The sequence below is a fragment of the Ceratotherium simum genome, chromosome 39 (genome assembly GCF_057802395.1).
Source record: "Ceratotherium simum simum isolate JZ-2026a chromosome 39, ASM5780239v1, whole genome shotgun sequence".
Taxonomy (NCBI): domain Eukaryota; kingdom Metazoa; phylum Chordata; class Mammalia; order Perissodactyla; family Rhinocerotidae; genus Ceratotherium; species Ceratotherium simum.
In genome coordinates, this window is record NC_141938.1 from 15,062,398 (window position 1) to 15,085,531 (window position 23,134).

At 56.5% G+C, this 23,134-nt stretch overlaps 1 protein-coding gene across 5 annotated transcripts in view; it reads right to left on the reverse strand.

The window, feature by feature from the left end:
• Positions 1–23,134, reverse strand: part of DOT1L (DOT1 like histone lysine methyltransferase) — a 72,548-nt gene that overhangs the window by 27,870 nt on the left and 21,544 nt on the right. For 3 of the 5 annotated variants that reach the window (XM_087425798.1, XM_087425803.1, XM_087425800.1), the window contains 6 exons: positions 17,990–18,064; positions 14,529–14,592; positions 12,404–12,632; positions 10,364–10,458; positions 9,622–9,684; positions 1,942–1,997 (listed from right to left, as the gene is read on the reverse strand). In XM_087425798.1, coding sequence (XP_087281924.1) covers positions 1,942–1,997; positions 9,622–9,684; positions 10,364–10,458; positions 12,404–12,632; positions 14,529–14,592; positions 17,990–18,064 — 582 coding nt within the window. Of the gene's footprint in view, positions 1–1,941; positions 1,998–9,621; positions 9,685–10,363; positions 10,459–12,403; positions 12,633–14,528; positions 14,593–17,989; positions 18,065–23,134 lie in introns of those variants that run through there. The other 2 variants (XM_087425799.1, XM_087425804.1) reach the window with 2 other exon arrangements.

Consider the following 23,134-nt stretch of genomic DNA (forward strand, 5'->3'; position numbering starts at 1 on the left):
AGGGCAAAGACAGAGAGTGGACAGGCACGGGCAGAGCAGCAGGGAAGAAACAGTAAAGATGCAAATAAAGACCAGCTCTCCCCCTGCACCATCAGGCAGCCAAGAAATGCAGAAGACGCCGGGACGGGGCCGTCCTGGGGCGCCGACGGACAGAGCCGTGACCAGATGGGTGAGCTGAGGAAGCTCCAACGGAGAGCGCGGCTGCCCTGGCTGGGTCCCCACTCTGGGACCGAGCTTGGGCAGGCTGGACAACATAGCCTCAAGGTGACCAAGGTGGTGAGAGGGTGTGAGCCAGGAAAGACCTGGGACTGCTCTGACTGGAGGAGGATGCTCCAAAGGCTACCGCCCTCTCTCACTGTGGACACGAGGAAACCAGGCAGGGAACTGAGGCCGCGTGAAGCAGCCATGGACGCCCTTAATGACAAGGAGCTGGTCAGGGAGGGGACACCCTTGACAAGAAGCAGAACACCTGGGGGGACATCTAGGGGGTCATGAAGGGGGATGTGAGGGGCGCCAGCAGAGTCGTGTGGAACTGGGACCCTGCCACGCTCTCCAGTCACTGAGGCCTGTTCACACTCTGCCCACAGGAAGAAGGGGCAGAGTCCACGGGACTGGTCCCAGGCCACACCCACAACGGGCACACGAAGCGAGGGTGTGGTGCACTCTCAGTGAGCTCTTACATCACCACGACGCCCGGAAGACAGGGCCCCTCAGCCTGGACGCTGCTGCTCAGCCCCAGCCCACTGAGAAGGCCACCCACTGCACCCAAGCACAGCTCAGCCCGCCACGGCTGCAGCAGAGCCCCAGACCCCGACTGCTGGGGTCAGCACAATTCTCTCAAGCAAAGAGCAGAGGACTGGCCAGTGGGGGACAGTGGGCCCGACTCAGGTGAGAGTTCTCACAGGAGAGCAACAGAGAAACACGGTGCACAAGAAGAAGGCCCGCTTCCCATCTGCCCCAAGAATCGGATGGTGGGGGACAAGGAGCAACATGCAGGAGATTCCCGGAGGAGAGGGAAGACAAGACTGCGAGGCCAGACTCAAACCGTGTGAGCCCCTGCCTGGCAAGGTGGGCCGACCCCCCAGGTGACGCTGCCCCGCGGAGTCGCCAAGGTTCCAGCGATCTCCAGCTGATCCACACTAGATCCTTGCGCTCCCACGGTCCCTCCTGCTCACCCAGAGAGGCGTACCAACGGTGCGGCCACTGCTGGACACCAGGAGCAAAGCACAGAGATCCAGCCTTGGTCCCCAGACCCCTGGCCCGAGGCAGCAGAAGGACAAAGGGAAGATGGCAAGACAGAGGACAGTGGGAAGGGCCACAGACACGGCTTCAAGTGAGCATCGAGGTCACAGGTCAGGCCCCATGGGGGCAGGGCGCCAGCTGCAGTGGGAGGGCTGTCAGCACAGGGAACTCGGGGGCACAACTGCCAGCAGCTCAGGACGTGTGCGGGTGGTCTCGGGCCGGGCGGGCTGCTCACGACCATACTACGGCCCACTCCACAGGGGAGTGCAGAGAAACAGCCCTCCCCCAGGCCGGGCTGGAGGACAGGTGCTGACACAGCAAGAACCTGCACTCGGGGCCCAGCCCAGACCGGCCGGGCGGGAAGGGGCAAGAAAGGCCCCCTCCCTGACAGGCAGCGGGGGGCTGGCAGGGACAGGCCTCGAGCCTCTCTCAGCTCGGCCCTGGGCCTGGCTCACTGACCGCCTGCTCTGTTGACAGCCCTGAGGGACCCTCGGCGGGAGGCGAGTGACCCGGAGAGAGAAGGGAAGCTCCTACGGCCTCCACCGTCCACCTCTGCCCTGGGACAGGCAGCCACACAGCAAGGGCCATCCCACCTGGACCTGCGACAGCGGGGCCCTCCCCAACCCGCACCCTGCCCAGCCAGGCCCTGGCGCTGCCCTCTGGGACCCATGAGTGCCCGACTCACACACCCCGCCGTACCTTGTGTTGGCAATCCGCTCTCTCCACTCTTCCGAGAGGAAATCGCCTCTTTCCAGCTAAGAGGAAGAAAATGGGAACAATCGCTTATTCATGGGGTCTCACTCGGCCACTGTGCCCCTCGCCCCCACCCTCCCCCACCTGGCAAAGAAAAGATGAAATGAGCACAAAGTCGCTAACGTGGGAAGGACATGAGTAAGACTAGGTGTGGCTGGCCGCTGGCTCCAGGGGGAGGAGACAGTCGGGGATAAGCTGACACCACACACTGCAGGTGCCACGAGACATGCAGGTCACCCCTCACACGACTCAGGGCAGGAACGGGGCCTAGGGCTCCAGCACCCATCCCAGGGGTGGGACGCACACGACGACGATGAGGACATGGCTGATATGGCTGAAAGTGGTTCCAGCCTCACGAGAGAACACGCCGGAAAGTCAGGATGCCATGTCCACGCAGAGCCAGCAGGGTGCGCCCCTGAGCCGTGGCTGCTCTGGACAGAGGTGGGTTGGCAAGGGCTCTGACAGAGAACCACAGCCCTGCACTCAGGGGAACGCCCAGCACAGACTACCACCGGGCAAGAGATGCTGCACAGCCCAGCGGGCACCGGGACACCACCACACATGGCAGAGGAAAGGCTCTCCTGCGACACGGGGATGCACCTTCACTGGGGCCATCCGACCCTGGGTCCCTACTGGCTCGTCCACCTGAGCACAGCCCCGTCTTTGCACCTGTAACACCTGCTCTCACCGCTCTTTTTGTTAGCAGATTAACGTCATCAGGCCTCAAGGCCAAGTCTGTCCAAGAGAACACAGTTCTCATAACCCTAACTGTCCAGGGTTGTAACATTCAGCAAACCAGAAAACCGGGTTTCATAATTCTTCAAAAAGGCTATTATCACCTCTCCTCAGTATCTACCCAAGAGAGCTGAAAACACACATCCACACAAAAACCTGCACACGCGTGTTCACAGCAGCATGATCCACAACAACAAAAACGTGGAAACAGCCCAAATGTCCATTGATGGATGAATGGATATACACACAACATGGTCCACCAACACTGGAATACAATGCAGCCATGAAAAGGAAGCCCTGACACAGCCACACGGTGGATGGACTCTGAACACACGATGCTCAGTGAGAGAACCAGACACAGAAGGACACACGGTGTGTGATCCCATTGATGTGAAATGTCCAGAACAGGCCCATCCACAGACAGAAAGTGGGTCACTGGTTGTTATGGGCTGGGGAAGGGGAGTGACAGCTGATGGGCCCTCGTCCAAACCCCCACGAGTGCCATAAGGTGACCAGGACCCCCCCATGAAGACAGCAGGAGCCCAGTGCCCACCCAGAGCAGATGGAAGGGAGACTCTGAGCAGAGAAGGTCCTGTGAGTGCTGCTGCCCCAGGGCAATGAGGCTGTGTGCTCGGCGCAGGAGCAGCTGCAAATCTTCTGTCCTCGAGCACACACAGGAGTCGCCTAGGGCATCATGCAACGTGACGTGACATGATGTGACGGCGTGGGGAGGCGCAGAGGAGGACGCAGCCCAGGTGCTGGGGGGGAGGGGGGTGCCCACATCCCGATCATCCCCATCTCTGAATCCCCTCCCCACCCAGGAACCTGCTGACTCTCCCGTCGCTCCCCCACACAGCCCAGCCAGGCCTCAGGGAAGTGACCCATGTCCAAAGTCCTACCAGTGCTGTGCAAGAGAATGCTCGCCCCACAGGCTGAGACTTCTTTCCTTGGAAAGGCCGGCTTGCCAGGCTGGCCCCTGGTGGCATCTGAACTGGACCCTGGGGGCTCCAGCCACCCTCGCTGACCAGGGGCTCCCCAGCCCTAAACTGTCTGTGCACACACGAGGTCTACACCGAGCACCTCCTCTCCTCCTGGGTCTGGACTCTCATCTGTGCCGGGTAGTCGCCCTGTGTGACCTCAGTGAGAACCCTGGGCCTGGGTCTCTGAGCCTCTGGAGATGACACCTCACACGCGCTGTCACGTCTGATTTGGGGGAATTAGGCACGTCCTGTGGGACTCCCCTGGGAGAGGACTCTGGAAGCTTCTCCCTGGTCTCCCCATCCCTGCCCCACGTGCTTTTCCTCTGCTCATTTTGTTTCGTGTCCTTTCTCTGTATAAGCCACAGCCATGAGGACGACCACTGTGGAGTCCTGGGGTCCTCCCAGAGAATCCCCGCACCTGGGGGTGGTCCTGGGGACTGCCGGGTGCCTTCAGGCTCTTCCTGATGTGGCCTCTCTCCTGGGAGGCTCACCCGTCCAGGCCACAGCGCCAAGGCTCAGTTCTGGCCTCATACTCAAGGCAAGAAAACAGCCACTGTCCTGGCCTCTGCCTGCCTGGCCTCCCCACAGTTAGTTCTGCTCTTGGCACAGGCAGGCCATGACCGTCCTAGGGGAGTGACCGGCTGAGTCCACTCCATTGCTGGGCCAGTGTGCCTGAGTTAACAGTGGCCAGAAAGATGCACATGACCTGCCTGTCCCCTCCCTTCTCCCTCCCCAGGGACCCTGGGACTGGCTCCCACGTAACTGAGACCTCCATCTGTGGAGAAATGCATGAGGGGAAAAGAGAGTTGCGGGCTCGCATGGGCACAGAGGGCTGCAGTCTGCACAGTTGTCCTTCCACAGGGAGACCACTGACTGGCCTGTGATCCCGGGCCAGCAGGCAGGTCCAGGGTCTGACTCAGGCAGGGCGGGCGCACCGTCCCAGGCTGCTCCACTGGACACAGAATCCTCCGGGGGCCACCACCCACACCTGCACAGCACACACGTGCTTGCAAAGGGAAAAGAGCATGGCCTCCGTGAAGCATCCGCTCCAATGGGGAGACCGAGGCAGGCCCACTAGGAGCCAGGGGGGCGAGAGTCACGGACGGGAGGCCCCGGCCTCTGTCCTTCTGCTACCCAGCCTGGGAACAGCCACACATCCACAGATGCAGCTCAGCTGAACCGCCAGATCCCATCTTTTGGCGGCGCCTGACTCCCAGGGACTCGGCCCAGAGCAAGACCAGAGTAAAGGTGCTCCGATGTTTCCGAAACACAAGCAGCTCCAGGTGGCTTTCCTAAGGGAGAAGCAGCCGGCATTGCAGGGGTAGCCGTTCCGAGGGCTCCGCCAGGCCATCCTCCTGTGGAGGAGCCTGCAGGGGCAGCTCTGACCCCGAGGGAGGCCCCGCAGCGCTGCCCGGAGCGGCGTCTGCCCGCGGGGACAGGAAGCACCTGGGCACAGGGGGGCCCACAGCGACTCTGGCCCCTTCCCCACGCAGCACTTCCGTGAGGCCTGACGTGTACAACCTACTGTGCACCAGGCCCACTGCCAGGCGCCAAGAGCACAGGGTCCTGCCCTGAGCAGGACGGCCACCGTGCGGCGGGAGCTCCGGGAAGGCCCGGGCGCCAGCCGGTGCAGAGAGCTGGACGGAGCATCCCCCCCGGCGAGAGGCACCCTGAGGTGTGACGGACACGCAGGCAGAAGCCGAGGGGAGGGAGGGGATGGGGCTCCGATGGGAGGAGGCCCGGTCGCCTGGGAATCTGGGCGGTAGGACGGGGCGGCGGGGAGCAGAGGCTGCCGGGTGAGCTGAGCCCTGGCTGGGCGGCTCCTCTGTGGGGCGGGGAGGGGACAGAGGAGGAGGCAGCCGCACGGGGATCCTTGGCCTGGAGAAGCAGGCTCTGGGGCCTGGAGAAGCACGCTGGGCTATTTTTAGGCTCCTGATGGCCCCGTTTCCTCTCCAGCTCTTACGTAACGGGATGCGGGACTCAGCCTGCCAAGCAGGGCGCCTGGTCAAAGCCACAGAAAGCTCCTGGGAGGGCCTCTCAAGACCCAGGACACGAGTTCCCGCCAAATCCAGGCGCTCAACGGTCAGGCAGACTCTCACCACACCCTCCTGGACCAGGGCTGTGGCGAACAGGATGCTCTCTGGAAACAGGCGGGAGGACGCCAGAGGCGCAGGCGGCTGCTCGTCCTGCGGCCAGCTTGTTCAGACACCCACCGCCAAGGCCGTGACCAAGTGTCCTTTTAGCCGAATTCTGCCCGCAGCCACGTTGCAGGAGCCACAGCAGGGCTACTGAGCACCCTAACCCACAGGGGACCCAAACAATGAGATGGTTTCTGTGCAGGGAACCCCTCCTGTGTGCTAACCAAGGCACCACAATGTTCAGACCCCCAAACTCCCACCCCGCGGTGAGCAGAGGAGGAAGAAGGAAGAAGAAACGACCCACTAGGGCGGGCAGCCCCACGGCCTCCCCCTGCCTCTTCCTCCAGCCATGAGGATCACGCCAGAAGCCAAAACCACGCTCCGAATAAAGCGGGAGAGGCCGCATGTGGATTGATTGGGGCCATTTCTGGGAACTGTGTCAATAAAAACTTTTATACTATGCACTTGGAACTGTCTGGCTCTCTCACCAGAAACAGGAAGTATTTTTTAAATTTAAAAACCCATGTTTCAAAAAAAAAAAATTATAAAAAAAAAAACATGTTTTAGGAAGTCAAGACGTCTTAGGAAAATGGCAAGCCACCTGGGAACTCTCAGCTAGCGTGCCGGCGGATACAGGGACCGGGCAGGAAGAAGTTTCCTAGAAATGGAAACCAACTGGACTGACTGCCCAGTCAGCCTGAATGACAAACGCCAGAGAACTTCAGATGTGCAAGGGACAGCATAGGTCAAAGGACACAAACCCCTCGCCTTTCACTGATGGTAGAGAATTCTGGAAGAAATTCCACCAAGACAAAAGGGAGGGGACCTGGGCGCACGCCCCGGATGTGTAAGTCCTGGTCTAAGTAAAGCAGAAGAGAAGCAGAGGGAGCATTTCCCAACTCTCCCTGTGAGGCCAGCATCCCTGACACCAAAACCAAAGACATCACAAGAAAGGAAAACCACGGACCCGTCTCCCTCACGGACACAGACGCAAACGTCCTCGACACTAGAGGAACACACCAACAGCCCACCACGTACAAAGAGAGCCACACACCGTGACACAGCACGGAGGGCTGGCTCGGCACTCGCACTCCATCATGTCCAAAGGACAAAGGAGAGAAACCACAGGATCGTGTCGGCAGACGCAGAAAAGGCACGCGACAAGATCCAACACCCTCTTGATGTAGATTCTACACAAACTAACAAATGAGGGGAACTTTGTCAACTCGAGGAAGAACATCCACAAAAGACCTACAGCTACTGGCTCTCCTCATGGAAATCCAAGCTCTCCTGCTCCACTCAGGAGCAAGGCGAGGCTGCCCCTCCCCCCGCTCCTTCCCAACATCGCACTGGAAGTCAGAGCTAAAGCACTAAGACGAGAAAAGGTACACAGAGGGGAAGGAAGACATAACACTGTGTGTGTTCACAGATGACATGCTCGTCTACGTAGAAAATCCAAAAGAAACAACAAAAAAAACCTGGAACTAATAAGTGATTATAGCAAGGTTACAAGATAAAGGAATTATTGTACATTAATATACAAGATACAAAGGTCAATGGCTTCCCTATAAAACAGCAATGAACAGGTGGAATTTGAAATTAAAAAGACAATACCATGTACATTAGCATGAAAAAAAGAAAAAAATACCTAGCTATAAATCTAACAAAATACGCACAAGATCTATTTGAGGAAAACTACACAACTCTGAGAAATGAAATCAAAGAAATAAATACAGTCATGTGTCGCTTAACAACAGGGATACGTTCTGAGAAAGGTGTCGTTGGGCGATTCCGTTGCTGTGGGAACACCACAGGGGGAACTTACACAAAGCTAGACGGCGCAGCCCACTACACATCTAGGCCGTATGGTACTAATCTCACGGGACCGTTGTATACACGGTCTGTCGTCGAGAGAAACATCGTTATGTGGTGCTCGACTGTAAACGGAGAGATTCCGTGTTCATGGGTGGGAAGACTCAATGCCGTCAAGATGTCGTTCTCCCCAACTTGACCTATAGATTCAACGCAATCCCAGTCAAAACCCCAGCAGTTACCTTGTGGACGTCGACAAACTGATTCTGAAGTTTACATGAAAAGGCAGAAGCCCCAGAGGAGCCAACACAACATTGAGAGGGAAGAACCAAGTCAGAGGACTGGCCAACCCGACTTCAAGACTCACTACGCAGCTGCAGGAATCAGAGAGCGCGGTGGCGGTGGCAGAATCGACGGACAGGTCAATCGGACAGAACAGAGCCCAGAAGCAAATACAGCCAACCAATCTTGCACAAAGGAGCAAAGGCAAGCCAAGAAGAAAGGGGGTCTGTCCAAGAAACGGTGCTGGAACAAGTGGACATCCACATGCAGGGAAACGAATCCAGACACGGGCCTTCCACCCTTCACAGAAAAAGACGCAAAACAGGTCACAGACCTAAATGTAAAATGCAGAACGATAAGAGGCCTAAAGGAAACCATAAGAGTAAATCTAGGGGACCTTAGACATGGCGATGACTTTTAAATACAGCACCAAAAGCATGATCCATCAAAGAAATGGTCAGCGTGCTCTAAAGGAGCAGGAAACCCCCACTATCCCAGTCTCCCACATTCCCAATCCACCTCCAATCTATGGTCATGTGATTTCTTCTGTCTCCCTGACAGATACGGAACTGGGTCCCGCTCAACACCACCATCCCACGGGCAACTTGTTCTAGGCTGGCGACAACCGAGAGGGAGAGCAGTGAACAGCTGTAAGGAATCTTCGGGGGGGAGCAGCAACAGCACGGGCCGTGAGGACCAGGTGGAACCTAAGTGATTCTGGCCTCAACCACAGGGCGGGTGGCAGGCGAGCTGAGATGGGATGAGAAGAGCGTGTCAAGGACACACTGCGTCTGTGATGCCCCAGCAGAGGCCAAGTGGACGGGGACTGCACGGCAGCTGTGTGTCCACAGGCAACAGAAGAAACCCGGGTAGAGACATTAAAGGAGGAGTCTCGAGCACGGAGAGACGTGGAGGCAGATGCCCTGGGCGGGAGGAGCAGACAGAGACCAGAGGATCTAAGGCCGAGGCCCCAGGAGCCTTGGCGTCCAAAGAGTGGGCACTCGATGGGGGTGACTAAGAGACAGGGGAAGGCCGGCAGCCGAGACAGCCCGTGGAGCAAGCTTCCCCAAAATCGAAGGCTTGACGGAAAGGGGACTCGTCGGCCGGGTCACACGCTGTTGGGAAGGCAAGCAACAGAAAGACGCCACTCAGCCGGCCAGGAGACAGGGGCAGAGGCCGTGTCATGCACACCCCACTACCTAGCCTCGCTTCAGCTCCGCACATGGGTGTGACACTGAAGGAGGGGCTCCCCGAGACTCGGAGGGGGCCAGGAGACACCCAGCGGGCGATAAACCTTGTGCAGCCAGGGCTGAGGAGAAACGGCGCATGTGCCACCTCTGCTCTCCAAGAGCGTGCAGCAGAAGGAACCGGACCCCTCCCCAAGGCAGCCCCCAGAAAGGAGCACGAGGCTGGCCAATAAAGGGCGGAAAAGAAATGGGGCGGGAGGGAGGACTTCCGGGGGGCAGAGCTGCCCCCTCCCAGGGGCTCCTGGAGGGAACCGAGCAGGCCTCCTTCCTGCAACGCCGCATGCCAGCTCGGCACCACCGGGCCACGCCGGGGTGAGGACGGGTGGGGCGGGCGGCCCTGGCGGGGAGAGGGACGGCGGGTCAGGGGAGGAGGAAGCGCAGAGGACTCGGGCTGGACCGTTAGCCGCGGGGGCATGGAGCGATGGCACTCACTGTGTATTCTGCATGCTTTTTTCCATACCATTTCATCCACTTCCTGAACTCTCGGTCCATGGTCTGAAAGGGAACGACATCGGACAGCCCGTCAGAAACCCGGGACGGCCAGGAGGGCAGAGGAGGGCCCTCAACACATCTGGGTGGTCTGTCTGCGGTTCCCTGTGACCCCTTCCTTCCCACTCATCCCCCTCCTGCTCCACAGAATCAGACAAGCTGGCACTGCTGGTGTGCCACCCCTCAGCACAACCCCCCCTTCAAGAGCAGGCACGGGATGATTCCGGGGGTGCCAGGGGAGGGTAGACAGAGGGGTCTGCAAAGGTTCCCGACCCCCAGGGAACTCAAGTCCACCAGACGTCCAAACCACAAACTCCATGGGGACAAGACGCTGCTCAGACACATCCACTACCCAAACCCCGCTGTCCCCCCCAGGCAGACGCCGGCACAACAGTGACCCAGCTGACCCAACAGTGCGTGTGGAGAAGGCAGGGCCACCCTGGGGACAGGAGGCTGCAGCCCTTCGCAGGCAGCACCAAGAGGGAGGCAGCCGGGACAGCCTTTGGAAACACACAGAGCAAGGCCCAAACGCGCGTGGGAGACCAGGGAGCCTCAGAGCACCCGCTCCGGACCCTCCTCCCCTCTCCACGTCCCGCACACGCCACCCCCTCACCCTAGAGGCCACAGCAACAAAGATCTGAAAGAAAAGAGGCACAAACACACGCCTGCACCCCAACCAGCTCACCTCCGCGTACTTGGCTGGGATGTCGGCTTTCTCGACGCCATAGTGATGTTTGCAGTTGGTGGCGGCGGCGACCTGCAGCACGACCTGGCCCACTCCTGCAGAGAGGGAGAGAGGGGCCGTCAGAGACACCGCGACAGGGGCACGGACGACCCGGGCCCCGGCCACCAGGGCAGCAGGCAGAGGCCACGTGTTCTCCACGAAGGCGCGCAAGTGCTCTCTGAGGTCCCTGGCACCACTCAGACGACCCAGGCCAGGAGTTGAGCCCCCACGAGGGGACAGCTGTCTTGGTTACATTTTGTCACCCACGGACAACGCTCCAGGGCTCCCGGAATCCGTTCTTGACCTATGGCCCCTCCTCGGCATTCACCATCCCGACACAGACCAGGCTCCACGGGACTACCGGGTCGGGAAGGCTCCCCTCCACCCCACATCCACCTACACCCACCACTGCAGTGCGGCACAGCCGACCATGTCTGAAGGCGCCTGAGCACGCCCGTCACCGCTCGGCATCGACTGGGCTCTGACATGGGACTGTAGAGGTGGGCAGGAGGCCTCTGCAGGCCAGAAACGGGGTCTCCAGACCCGCTGTCTGGCGGCGTCAATGCACAGTCGACGACAGGCCAAGTCCCAAGCAGGAGGCTGGCACTGCTGGCGCCGACACCTCACCCACACCAGGCGGCCTTTTAACCCACCCCTCCTGCACCTGTGGTCATTCTGCATTTCCAATAATGTCTCAGGAACCCCTGACTTTCCATTCTGAACAGAAGGTATTCAAATAACAGAAACAAGCCTACTCTTCAGAAACCCAGGTGTGAATGGCACGGCCCACGGCGAGAGGCCGTGAGGTCACCGGCGGGGCACAGGAGGGGAGGGGAGGAGCTGTGCATGGGAGGACAGCGCTTCTCAAAACGCACACCTTTCCAGGCACAGAGATGGTTACACAGCCGCTGAGATGACTGACTTCAACTGCACGCTCTCATTAAAATAAAACATAAACTGTATGCTCAGAAAGGGCTGAACCTAATGACAACAAAGGCATCTTTGTCCCTGTCCACAGGGCCCATTTCTGAGCGCCGAGGCCAGGCCTGTTTGACATGGGACTTTCGGGCTTTCAAGTCTGTAAGCGTGAAGTTCTCACGGGAAAACAAGGCCACATCGGGGTGGCAAAGATGTCCCAGAGGAGGGCTGTGCACGGGGTTGCTGATGGAGCAGTCAGACGGTCCAACAGCCAGCCACACAGTCAGCTGTGACCTCGATGTGTCCATCAGGAACCAATCGCCCGACTGTTTACCCATCCGACAGTTCACCATGTGGGAACCTGCCAGCCCTGATGTCGTGCCGAGGACAGGCCCTGTGCTCAGGAGCCTTGGCTCTGGTGCAGGAGGATGCCCCATAACAGGGGCTGAGGGCTGGTCGGGGCGGAGAGTGAGGGCAAGGTAGGGAGGGTGGCCCTGGCGTCACTGGGGCCACCTCTCAGCACAGAGCCAGGAGCACGCCCCAGGCACAGGAGGGAGTCTCGCAGTGAGAGGAGGGGCGGGGGCCTCTGGGAGCACGGAGAACTGGGCCTCTCCTCTGAGCAGAGAGCCGACTTGCACAGGGCGGGCGGACCCGAGAGCTCAGTGTAAGGGCTGCGGGCGACAGGTGGGGGGCGCAGGCCTGGCTAACGTGGCAGGTTCTGGGAAGGAGCTCCAGCTAGAGCCCACCAGGCAGGCTCACAGGCTGCCTGAGCAGCAGCAGAGAAGGGGCAGAGTCCTGACCACCCCAGGCTTCTGGGCACTGGGAAGGAAGGGCTCAGTTTGGGGCCTGCTGCGATCAGCTATTGCCTCAATCTCAGCGGGAGCCAGGGGCTCTGCGGAGGCCGGGGCCGGGGACACGGGTGGTATGTATAGAGGGACTGGGGGTGGGGGCAGAGGAGCTCACCCTCCAGCTACCCAACACCCCGACCACCTGGGGCAGCCCCACCACGTCCCGCCAGCCGCTTCTCCGAGGAAGTGCATGGGCCGGAGGGCAGGCTTGGCAGGAACAGCCCGCCACACTCACCACTGCCCAGGTCCACAAACAGGTCGTCCTCGGTCATCTTGATCTCATCGATCATCTGTGCGACCAGGTCGAAGGAGGTCTCCCCATACACCTCCGGAGAGAAGGGCTCGTAGTTGTTGAGCTTCTCGGGGTCCGTCACCGAGTGGTTGTACACCTGCTGCAGGATGTGCCGCAGGAGCCCCGTGGACGGCCGTGTGTTCAGCTTCATGGGCTGCGTGGTTCCCTTCCACTAGGACATCAAAGAAAGCACCGGAACACGTCACACGTCACACAGTCCACCCTAAGACCTGCCCACCCAACGCCTGCTTATTGCCGCCTCCTGGAAAGTGTGTGTGTGTGTGTGTGTGTGTAGGTGCACACGTGTGAATGCGTCTGTGCATACGTGTATGTGCATGTGCACACACAATGAGTGTATATGTATGTGTGAATGTGTGTACACATGAGAATGTGTACCTGTGTGAATGTGTGCGCGTGTGTGGGTGGGTGTGAAAGTATATGTGTGCACAGGTGTGTGTGCACGTGTGCTCACGCACAGCTCCTCCCAGGCCTCGTGCGCAGTTGGGAAGGAGGGTGAAGACCCTTCCTCTTGGCCCCTCTCCGAAGCCTGCTCGGGCCCTCATTAGACAGGGCAGCTTCCCAGCCCCAAATCCCACTTCCTGTGAAAAGCAAAGCAAGTTCATCCTGAGAATCCACCCAGGAGTCCCTGTCCCGGCCCCCTGCCGGGCACCCGTACAGGCCACACAGCTTCACTAGACAACGGGGGCTGTCAGCCTCGTCGACTGTGGAACCCTGGCCTCAAAACAGCTGCCTTGACGGGAAAATCCATCCGAGAGAAGAAACGGGCCAAGACCACAGAAAGAGCCGGCACCTCGCAGCTCTGATGTTGGGGCCCATAGGCTTGACCACCCCTGCCTCAGGGGCCAGAGCCGGCCCCTCTGTCCCCTTCTGCACATGCCGGCCTGAGGAAGGAGCTGCTCCATGCCTGACACTCGCTGGCCCTCACTGGGCCATCCAGGGCTCCCAGGACGGGGTCCCGGTCCAAGGGCATCACTGAGGACGGTGCTGGACCCCTCAGAGCCCAGCCTCAAGGAAAGACCGGTGGCTTGCTCTCAGCCCTTCATGGGCTGGGACTGCCCAAGATGCTGCTCACCAACTTTGCCACGCCCCCGAGATTCACGGCCGCTGCACTTCAGCCACCTGCAGCACTGCGACAGGGACTGTGACAGCTGCTGACGGCCTTCCGAGCCCAGGGTGGCACAGCCCGGGGCAGGCCACCACTGTGCGGGGGGCGGGAGACGGTCAGCCCCAGGGCCTCAGGCCTCGCCTCCTCCCCAGGACAATACCAATGGGACGCTCTGGGCAGAGGCAGTGGAGTGGGGGCCATGCAGCTGACACCCAGAGGAATCTCTGGGAGCCCCAGGCCCTCGTACAGGAGGCCCCTAACACACTGCTCTAAGCGCCACCTTCCCCACCTCCCGCTGAGTAAGGCGAAGAGGCTGACTGCGGGCGGGCCCAGGCCAGCCGGCTCAGCACCCCTCACCACCCCCTCAGCAGAGGCAAGGGGCCTGCCCGAGAGCCCCGCCCACGCCAGGGACCACGCTGCCCAGAAAGGGCAGCACCCTCAGAAACAGGAACTGGCCAGCTCTCCACCACTGCTTTCCCAGCTCAGTCTGTCCTCCTTACTCTCCGTAAGGCAAGGCCTCCTAAGGCGCCAGCAGGGCGGGAGAGGGGTGAAGGCAGAGCCCAGGCCGCCCCTGACCAGAACACCCTAAGGGGGCCAGCTGGAGGACCCTCACAGGGGGGCTGGCTGAAGGTCAGAAGCCCCCAGAAGGCGAACTCACAGTGCACACGGTTGGGGGGGGTGACACGGACACAGGACAACCACACGGGACGGACCTGCTGAGGACGCACCCCCACCCCGCCCGGTCCCAGCAGCAGCTCCCGGACGCCGCACACATGAACCCCCTGGGGGCTCTAACGGCCCGGCACTCCAGGGCGCTCTGGAGGAGTCGAGAGGCATGGTGTTAAAACAGCCCAGGTGACATGATGGGCAGCAGGGTCACGAGCCACAGCACGGGGTCCCTGGATGAGGAGACGGGCCTGAAGGAGGGTGGAGGCCACCTACCAGCTGATGGATGCTGTCGATGGCCCGGTTGTACTTGTCACAGAGCCTCTGCATGCTTTCGAAGCTGAAAAAGGCAAGGGAGAGGCGCCAGTCACTGCCAAGCTCAGAAGAGGCCACACGGCCTCGCAGGCCTCACGGAGGGGACAGCAGCCGGTGGGAGGGCAGAGGTCACAGGGCACCGAGGAGAACCACGCATGGGCACAGGCTGGGCTGAGGCAGCGCTTCGCTACGAGGTTGTACCCTGTGCCTCGAGGGCTCATGGCTCACACCCGAGGCCAAGGGGTGCCCAGCAGGCACTGGGTGAGGACAGGCCTCGAGCAGCCATTCCCACAGCGCTTCTCTGGGGGGGTACGGCCTCCCGCCCTCAGCCCTCACTCAGACAGGCAGGGGGCAGCCGGGGCGCTGAGGGCTACCCGCGGGCGGAAAGGGCTCCCTGGCTCTGCTGGACCGTGGAGGAGGACGACGCCCGACACCCTGACTCTGCAGAAAGTGGGGGCAGCACCCCCTTTCACGTGGGCATTACTCTGTTTACTAAAACTTTAGAAGTTTCCTACACTCTCAAAGATATGAGCAGCGTGTGTTAGATACCAGAGGAGAACTGTTGGGAGTTTCTTTTTTTTAATTTTTTTTTTTAACTTTATTTATTTATTTTTTTCCCCCAAGCCCCAGTAGATAGTTGTATGTCATAGCTGCACATCCTTCCAGTTGCTGTATGTGGGACACGGCCTCAGCATGGCCGGAGAAGCGGTGCATCGGTGCGCGCCCGGGACCCGAACCCGGGCCACCAGCAGCGGAGCGTGCGCACCTAACCGCTAAGCCACGGAGCCGGCCCCTGTTGGGAGTTTCTAATGAGACTAGATTCTCCGGAACATGGTCATTTTTATTGTAGGTATTCCTTTACAGTGCAATCCCCTCACTCAGGGGGTGTCACCTGGGGGTGATTTTGCCCTGCCAGGGGACACTGGGCGATGTCTGGGGACATCTGTGGTTGTCATGACTGGGGGCACTCCTGGCATCAATGGGTGGGGGCCAGGGATGCTGCTCAACCCCTCACAGCGCCCAGGATGGCCCCCCAGAGCGTGACCCGGCCCCGATGTCCACAGTGCCAAGGGGGAGACCCTGCACTAAGTGTCTGTGCTGTATGGAAGGGGGCATCACTTGGCGGCTCTTTCTACGCCACCTACACGCACAGCAGCAAGGACGCTTCCTCCCTGAGGGAGACACCAGGAGCCTGGGAGACGTTGATGGGATCCTTCACACACAGGGATGTGGGGAGCGATGGCCGCTTCACAGGGTCCCCAGACCCCGAAACCCACCACCCCGCTCTCTCTCCAACTGCCCCTCTGCGTCCGCCTGCCCCTCATCCTCGGCCCTGGATCCACTCGGAGAGCTTAGGTACACTTTCCCTCTCTAACAGAAGTAAAGGCATTCAACTGAGACCAGCCCCCACGTGACAAGTTCACGACTCCCTTGAACGGCAGCTGCAGCTGAAAAAGCTAGAGAGTTCGAGAACAGGACGGAGCAGACACCACGGAAGCCTGAAGACTGCTCACAGAGAACGAAGGACAGCGAGGGGAAACATGCGAGAACCCCACAGCTTCAGAGAGCGCCAACTCGAGGACATCGGAAACCCCCAGGAGGTGACAAGGGGGTGCAGGGGCTCCAGCCCGTCTCCCCAGCGAGGCGCCAGGCCAGGCAGGGTCCAGGGAACAAAGGGCCCGGCCGGCGGCTCCAAGGCCACAGGGCCAGTGCTCTCAACACCCGAGTCCCGCGTCTGAGCAATACGCCCTCCCTCTCGGCCGGTCTCCTAATTTGCAAAATGAAAGGAGGAACTGAATGACAGGCCTCCAGGATCTCTGGCTCACATTTCCTTACGCAGTCCTCGGGGAGAAAACCAACTGCAATGTTTTGCAACTTTATTTCCTTGTATTCCAACTTTGACATCTCTCTTTTGACCTTGACAACTGTGACCCGCTCACAGCCTCTGAAGGCCCCTGGAAGAGACTTCCTCCTGGAAGGAGGAGCAAACGTGGAAGCTCGGGGAACCCGGCCGTGTCTGCCTGTCCCCGCACCCCGGCCAGACAGACCGAGCTCGGCCCTCTGGGCTGGCTCTGCTGTCATCTGGCTTAAGAGAGAAACAAGGATGCCCCAGCACGCGCCTGACCCCAAGCTCGCACGGGTCCCTCTGGGGGACGCCATCAGACTGGCCTCTCACTGCCCTCTCCAGCTCCTGACATCCCTCCAGTCTTTTCTAAGCCGACTGAACATGGAGGGAAGAGCATCAAACACCCACCTGCAAGCATCTTATAGGAAAAGTGTCTTCACAAACTCTGGCTGCTCCGGCCAGACATGCAGCAATCAATTATTATCAAGGTGTGGCTTCACTGGCCACGGGACTCATGCCCAGGGGTCAGAACCCACGCGCACCCCCACCCTGGGCAAGAGGGCCCACCTCGGGTCCTCAGAGCGGGTCAGTGCTGACGACGCACCCGAGCCACCTACACCGTGGGGCCACCTGATTCTCCAGGGGTCCCGCTGCTCCAGACGAGGCGTGAGCACGGGTCCCTTCTTTTTAAAACCCCGGGTGCCAGTTATTAAGTAGAGAGGTTTTAAAACACCGGGTGCCGGTCATTAAGTGGAGCGTGTATTGAGTATTCAGGTGAGGGGAACAGGATCAGGGGCTGAGGAGGCCGGAAATGCTGAGCCACAGCCCAAGCAGTCCTCCCAACACAAAAGTGACCTCAGAGATCCAGTCAAGAAGGCCTGGGTGCCGGGCCCTGTGTGGGGGCTGCAGGGCCCTCTGAGCTGTGTCCTCTGTCAAGAGCGAGCTACCTCAGCCCACAGACGACACAATCCCTCAGGGAAGACTGCTGTGCGGATTTCAAGCCTGCCAAGAGCTAAAACAGGCATGAGTGTGGAATGTCGTCCTTCCTTCCCATAGAAAAACAAAAAATTCCAGGCAGGCATTCCAGAGATGGCCTCGCCCTTCTCCACCCACAGGACTCTCCTCTGAGATCCAGGATGTGCCTGCAGGCAACTGCCAGAAGCAGCCAAGGGGCTGGGCACACAGTTACTGACCAAACACAACCGAGGCCTCACCCACGGCTGGCCAGGGCCCGAGACTCCGAAGGCCAGGCCCGCGGCATGGCTCCCCGGCAGGAACGCTGGCTGCCAGCAGTCTTCTGCTGCGCAAACAGCGACTACTAACTCGAGGTAATTTCACACACACCAATTCCAGTTTCCGCAATGTGGCGTTTCCAATTATGTCCTCACTCTGACAGCCTCTGCCAATATTTGATAAACATTTCCTACCAAAATAACTTCGTGGAGGCTACAGCCAACTCTAAAAGGAAATTTCAGATCAGCTTACACCATCGAAGAAGAACTAATTATAGGCTGCGTCCCACAAAGCGCGGAGCCTGTCCCCAGTGGAGAAGCAGCTCACGCAGGATCCCACTCACCTTTTGGTATCGTAGTCTATTAAAACGTAATTCTCCATAGCGAGCTTGAGATCTGGGATTTCTTCACAGACCCATCTGAAAGACAAAAGCAGAGACAACAACGAGGATTATTATTAACACTCTATTTTTTACTCCCAACTTTCCTAAACACTGTTTACTCCCAAATGTAGAACAAGACATCTTCATTACTCAACTCAAAACATGAAAGAGAGAAGGGAGGCATTACTTCAAAACAAATGCTGTCAAGTTTATGATGCAGTTGTGAAATACACGGATTTTACGCAGCTTCAAGTTCAAACAATGTTGGCTACTGGGAGCAAAATGGGTTTACACGTTACAGGATCTAGGAAACCAGTCAGCTCAAATGAGAGAGCTGGAACGGCAACCTATCGACCTGAAATGAAAGGGAACTACTATTTGAAGAATTAACTAATTCCAAGACCAACAACGGGGCTTCTTCAACAAACACACTGCAAGAGAAAAGGAGGGGAACCTACAGATGGAAAGAGACAGAAAACTATGTCTACCAATCCCAAAGTGTAACCTTACTGGATCCTGACACGATGGTGGAAAACATCACGAGAGGGGAGTTATCACTTAGATACCACAAAGAAGAGGTATCATGAAAAAATGGTATGCCAATAAATCCGACCGCTTAGATGAAATGAATGAATTCATTCCTCGGAAGACTGACACGAGATGGAACGAACACCTAGAGAGCTCTGTACCTATTAAAGAACTTGATTTCCTCGTCAAATCCCCGTCCACAGAGAAAACTCGAGGCCCAGAAGGCTTCACGGGTGAATTCTACCAAACATCTGAGAAGACATTACACTAACCTTCTCAGTTTTACGAGGCCCACGCTACCCTGACGCCAAAACCAGAGAAAGACAAAGCTTGGTAAAGACAAAGTCATTGTGCCCTCCCACCCGGTCACCCCCAAACACACACACACAGACCCCAGTGTCCCCCCCAGAGGTCTGGGTCCCCTCCCCGAGAGACCCGTCCAAACTCACAGTCACCAGGGCCGGCTGGGCAGTGCCCGCCTCCAGGCGTCATCCCCCTCCTGCTCCCTCAGACCCAAGGGCCCCTGGAGTCCCTGTCCCATGACGCACGGGAACTCACTCTACCTTCACGCTCAGAGCCAGCACCTCTACCCCCGGCAAGCGCTGCTCGACGGTGAAGTCACTGTGGTTTGCGTCAGGAGACGCAATGGGAGAGAAGTAGGAGCCCTGCAGCCAACACCAAACTGGTGGCTCGAGATCGAGCACTCCCCGAAGGGAGGAACAGGTGGGGACACCTTCGGTCACCACTTTCCTTCAACACTGCGCTCGAGGTCCCAGCCGGTGCCACGGGGCAAGGAAAACGCAGGAACAGCATAAAGACTGGACGGGAAGAAGCAAAGTGTCTCGATTGGCAGACACACAATTCAACACACAGACTACCCTAAGGAATTTACAGAGAAGATACCAGAACCTACGTGAATTCACCAAGGTCGCAGGACACAAGGTCAACATGCAAAAATTACTGTATGTATATAGATCAGCAACAAAGAATTCAAATAAGAAATTTTTTAAACACCACAAATATTCAGGGATAATTCTAGTGAAAGATGTGTGTGTTGAAAACTATAAAACATTGCTGAAAAAAATTAAAGATTTTTTTATATTATATTTAATTAGTTAAAGATTAATTTATATTAAAGACAACATAAAGGGCTGGCTGCGTTGCCAAGTGGTTCAAGTTCCACATGCTCCACTTTGGTGGCCCCGGTTCACAGGTTCGGATCCTGGGTGCGGGCCTACTCCACTCATCAGCCATGCTGTGGAGGTGACCCATACACAAGAGAGGAAGATGGGCACAGATGTCAGCTCAGGGACAATCTTCCTCAGCAAAAAAAAAAAAGAGGAAGATTGGCAAGGGATGTTAGCTCAGGGCAACTCTTTCTCACCAAAAAAAAAGAAGACAACATAAAGAAAGAAAGAAATATACTATGTTCACAGAATAGAAGACTCAATGTTCTTAAACCCTCTCCTCAAACTGAACTGCAAACTCAAAGTAATTCCTGTAAAAAGCCCAGTAGGCTTTTTTGGAGAAACAGACAAGCTGATTCTAAAACTGACATACAAAGGCAGAGAACCTAGAACCCAAAAATAACCCTTAAAAAGACACTATTGGGAGATTTACAGTACCTTATTTTGAGACTTATTGTAATCGTACAGTAACCAGGAGGGTGTGGTATTGGCGTAGAGATAAACAAATAGACAAACAGTACAGAACACAGACCCCAGAGAGACCAACATTTCAACAACTGACTGTTCACAAAAGCACCAAGGCAAGATGAGGAAAAAAGACTTCAACAAACGACACAGAACAACTGACTATCGTCTGGAAAAAAATGAATCTTAACCCCCGTAAACGTAAACCCCCATTTGACATAAACAAAAATTAACTCACAATTGATCTTAAGCCTGAACGTAAAAGCTAAAACCACAAAGCTTCTTGGAGAAAACAAGAGAATATGCTTGTGACTCGGGCAGGCCAAGGTTTCCTGGACAGGACCCAGACGGCTAACCATCCAGGAATGAACTGATAAGTTGAAAACTTCCACTCATCAAGATGCCGTTAAAACCACAATCAGCTACACTGCGCACAGGACAGTATCTCACCAGGCACTCACTGCCAGAATATGTCAAGAATTCTCACAACTCAGTAAGGAGCAGACAAACAACCCAACCCCAAGAAACAGCAAAAACCGTCCTCTAGTAACAGAAACCCAGGCTCCCTGCAGAAGTGGCTCATCCTAAGACTGGGACGTGGGGAAGTCCAGATGACTCGGGAGCATCGTGTGGTTCCAGAAAGTGAGCGAGTGCTCAGAGCGGGCAGGGACAAGTCGACTCGGGACAGACTGAGAGTCCCCAGAGCCAGCAGGGGAACACCTGAGCGTCAAGACAAATAACAGAGGTGGTGGGCTATAACCCAGGGAATGAAATAGACACCTGTGAAGGACCCACTCCCCTTACAGCAGAGTTCCACTAACGAACGTGTGCAGAACGAGGGAAACAAAAACCTCCTTTAGAACAAACGCCCCAGGAACTGGTTGCTGCAGGTCAGACCCACCCCTGGATGCTAAAATCAGCAGGCACAAGCCCGAGGAGAAACAGGATATTTGCATTGTCTCCAAGTATCTCCTCAAGATATTTACTAATTAAAAGGGGAAAACAGTAACTTTACATTGGAGAAAGCTGGCAGACACCACGTTAACCAGGTGACCAAGGTTAGTGTCACACATGGAGGCCCTGTGCCTCTCGCCATGCTGACAGCTCTTACCATGAATGGACCCTTTTTGGTCGAATCCTTTTTCTGCACCCATTCCTTACTACTCAGGAGCAGACCACAGACATTACATTACTTCATCCACGAGTATTTCAGTGTTCATCCATAAAAGTTAAGGACTTATAAGTACAATGCCAATGTCACACCTAGGAAAAATAACATCAGGAACAGTAGGGAATTTCCTCAAACTGGCACAGGGCACCTGTGAAGAAGGGACAGCTAACGCCATCTCAACGGCGAAAGACTGAATGCCAGCTGTCACCACCTCTACACAAAGTTGTAGGGAAGGTCCTAGCCATTCAATAAGATCAAGAAAAAGAAATAGAATCAGGAAGACTGGAAAGAAAGAAGTAAAACTGCCCCTACTTACAGATGATATAATTATTTCCACGGCGAGTCCCAGGAAATCTACAAAACTCCTACTGGAATCAGTGAGTTTAGCACAAGATCAAGACTAATATACAAAAGTCAACTATGTGTGTGTTTACGAGCAGCAGGCAATTGGAAAATAAGATTTAACACACAATCCCACTTACAGCAGCACCAGATGCATTAACTGTCTAGGAATGGATGTAACAAAAGGTGTCCAATACCGCCACTGAAGCTACAGAGTGTTGCTGAGAGAAACACTGAAAGACCTAAGTAAGTGGAAAGGTGTACCATGTTCATGGACTGGAAGACTCAATGCTGAGGGCAAATCTCTCCAAAATGACCCATCGAGTCAATGCAATCCCTCACAAATTATGCAAAAGCCAACAAGCTGATTCCAAAATTTTTATGGAGATGCAAAGGAAGTGGAATAACCAAAGCAGTATTTAAAAAGAAAAACAAAGGTGGAGGACATACTCTGCCCGGTTCCAAAGCTTACCACAAGGCGACAGCAGCCCAGGCTTTGTGTTGGCCAAAGGTCAGAGACACGGACCAGTGGACCAGAACAGAGGCCACAAACAGACCAACTCATACGCTGTCAGTTGACCTTTGTACGCTGTCAGTTGACCTTTGACAGAGGTGACAAGGAAATTCCATAGAGAAGGGACAGTCTCAGCAACAAACGGTGCTGGAACCACCGGACATCCATATGCACAACAGTGAACTTCAACCCTTACCTTGCACCATATGTAAAGATTTACTCAAGATGGATGAAAGGACGTAAATGTAAAACCTTAAGTATAACACTTCTAAGAAAACACAGGAGAAAACCTTTGTGACTTTGGGCTAGGCAAATATTTCTTAGGATGCAAAAAAACACAAACTATGAAAGAAAAAAGTTAATAAGTTGGACTTCTGTCAAAATTTAAAACATCTCCTCCTCAAAAGCCACTGAGAAGAACACAAAGCCACGGACTGGAGAAGACATTTCCAAAACACACACCTGACAAAGGACTGGTAATGGGACTATATAGAGAATGCTCACAACTCAAAAACAAACAACCAATTTTTAAAACAGGCAAAAGATGATGAAACCATTAGTCACGAGGAAAATGCACATTCAAACCACAATGAGACGCCACCACACGGCTCAAAATAGAACAGGAAAAAACCAGCCCAAGCCTGTCAACATCACCTGTCGCACAGACGGGAGCTCAGACGCTCCTGCTCCTGCCCCGCCGCGGGGGCACAGCACGGGCAGCCCCTTGGGAAACAGCGTGGCAGTTCCTCTTACGGTAAGTTGCCACACAACCCGGTAGTCCCGTCCTGGGTATTTACCCAACAGAAACCAAGACATGTCCACACAAAACCCCCTGGTGAGTGTTTATAACAGCCTCATTTTATCACCGCCAAAGTCGAAAACCACCCAGACGCATCCAT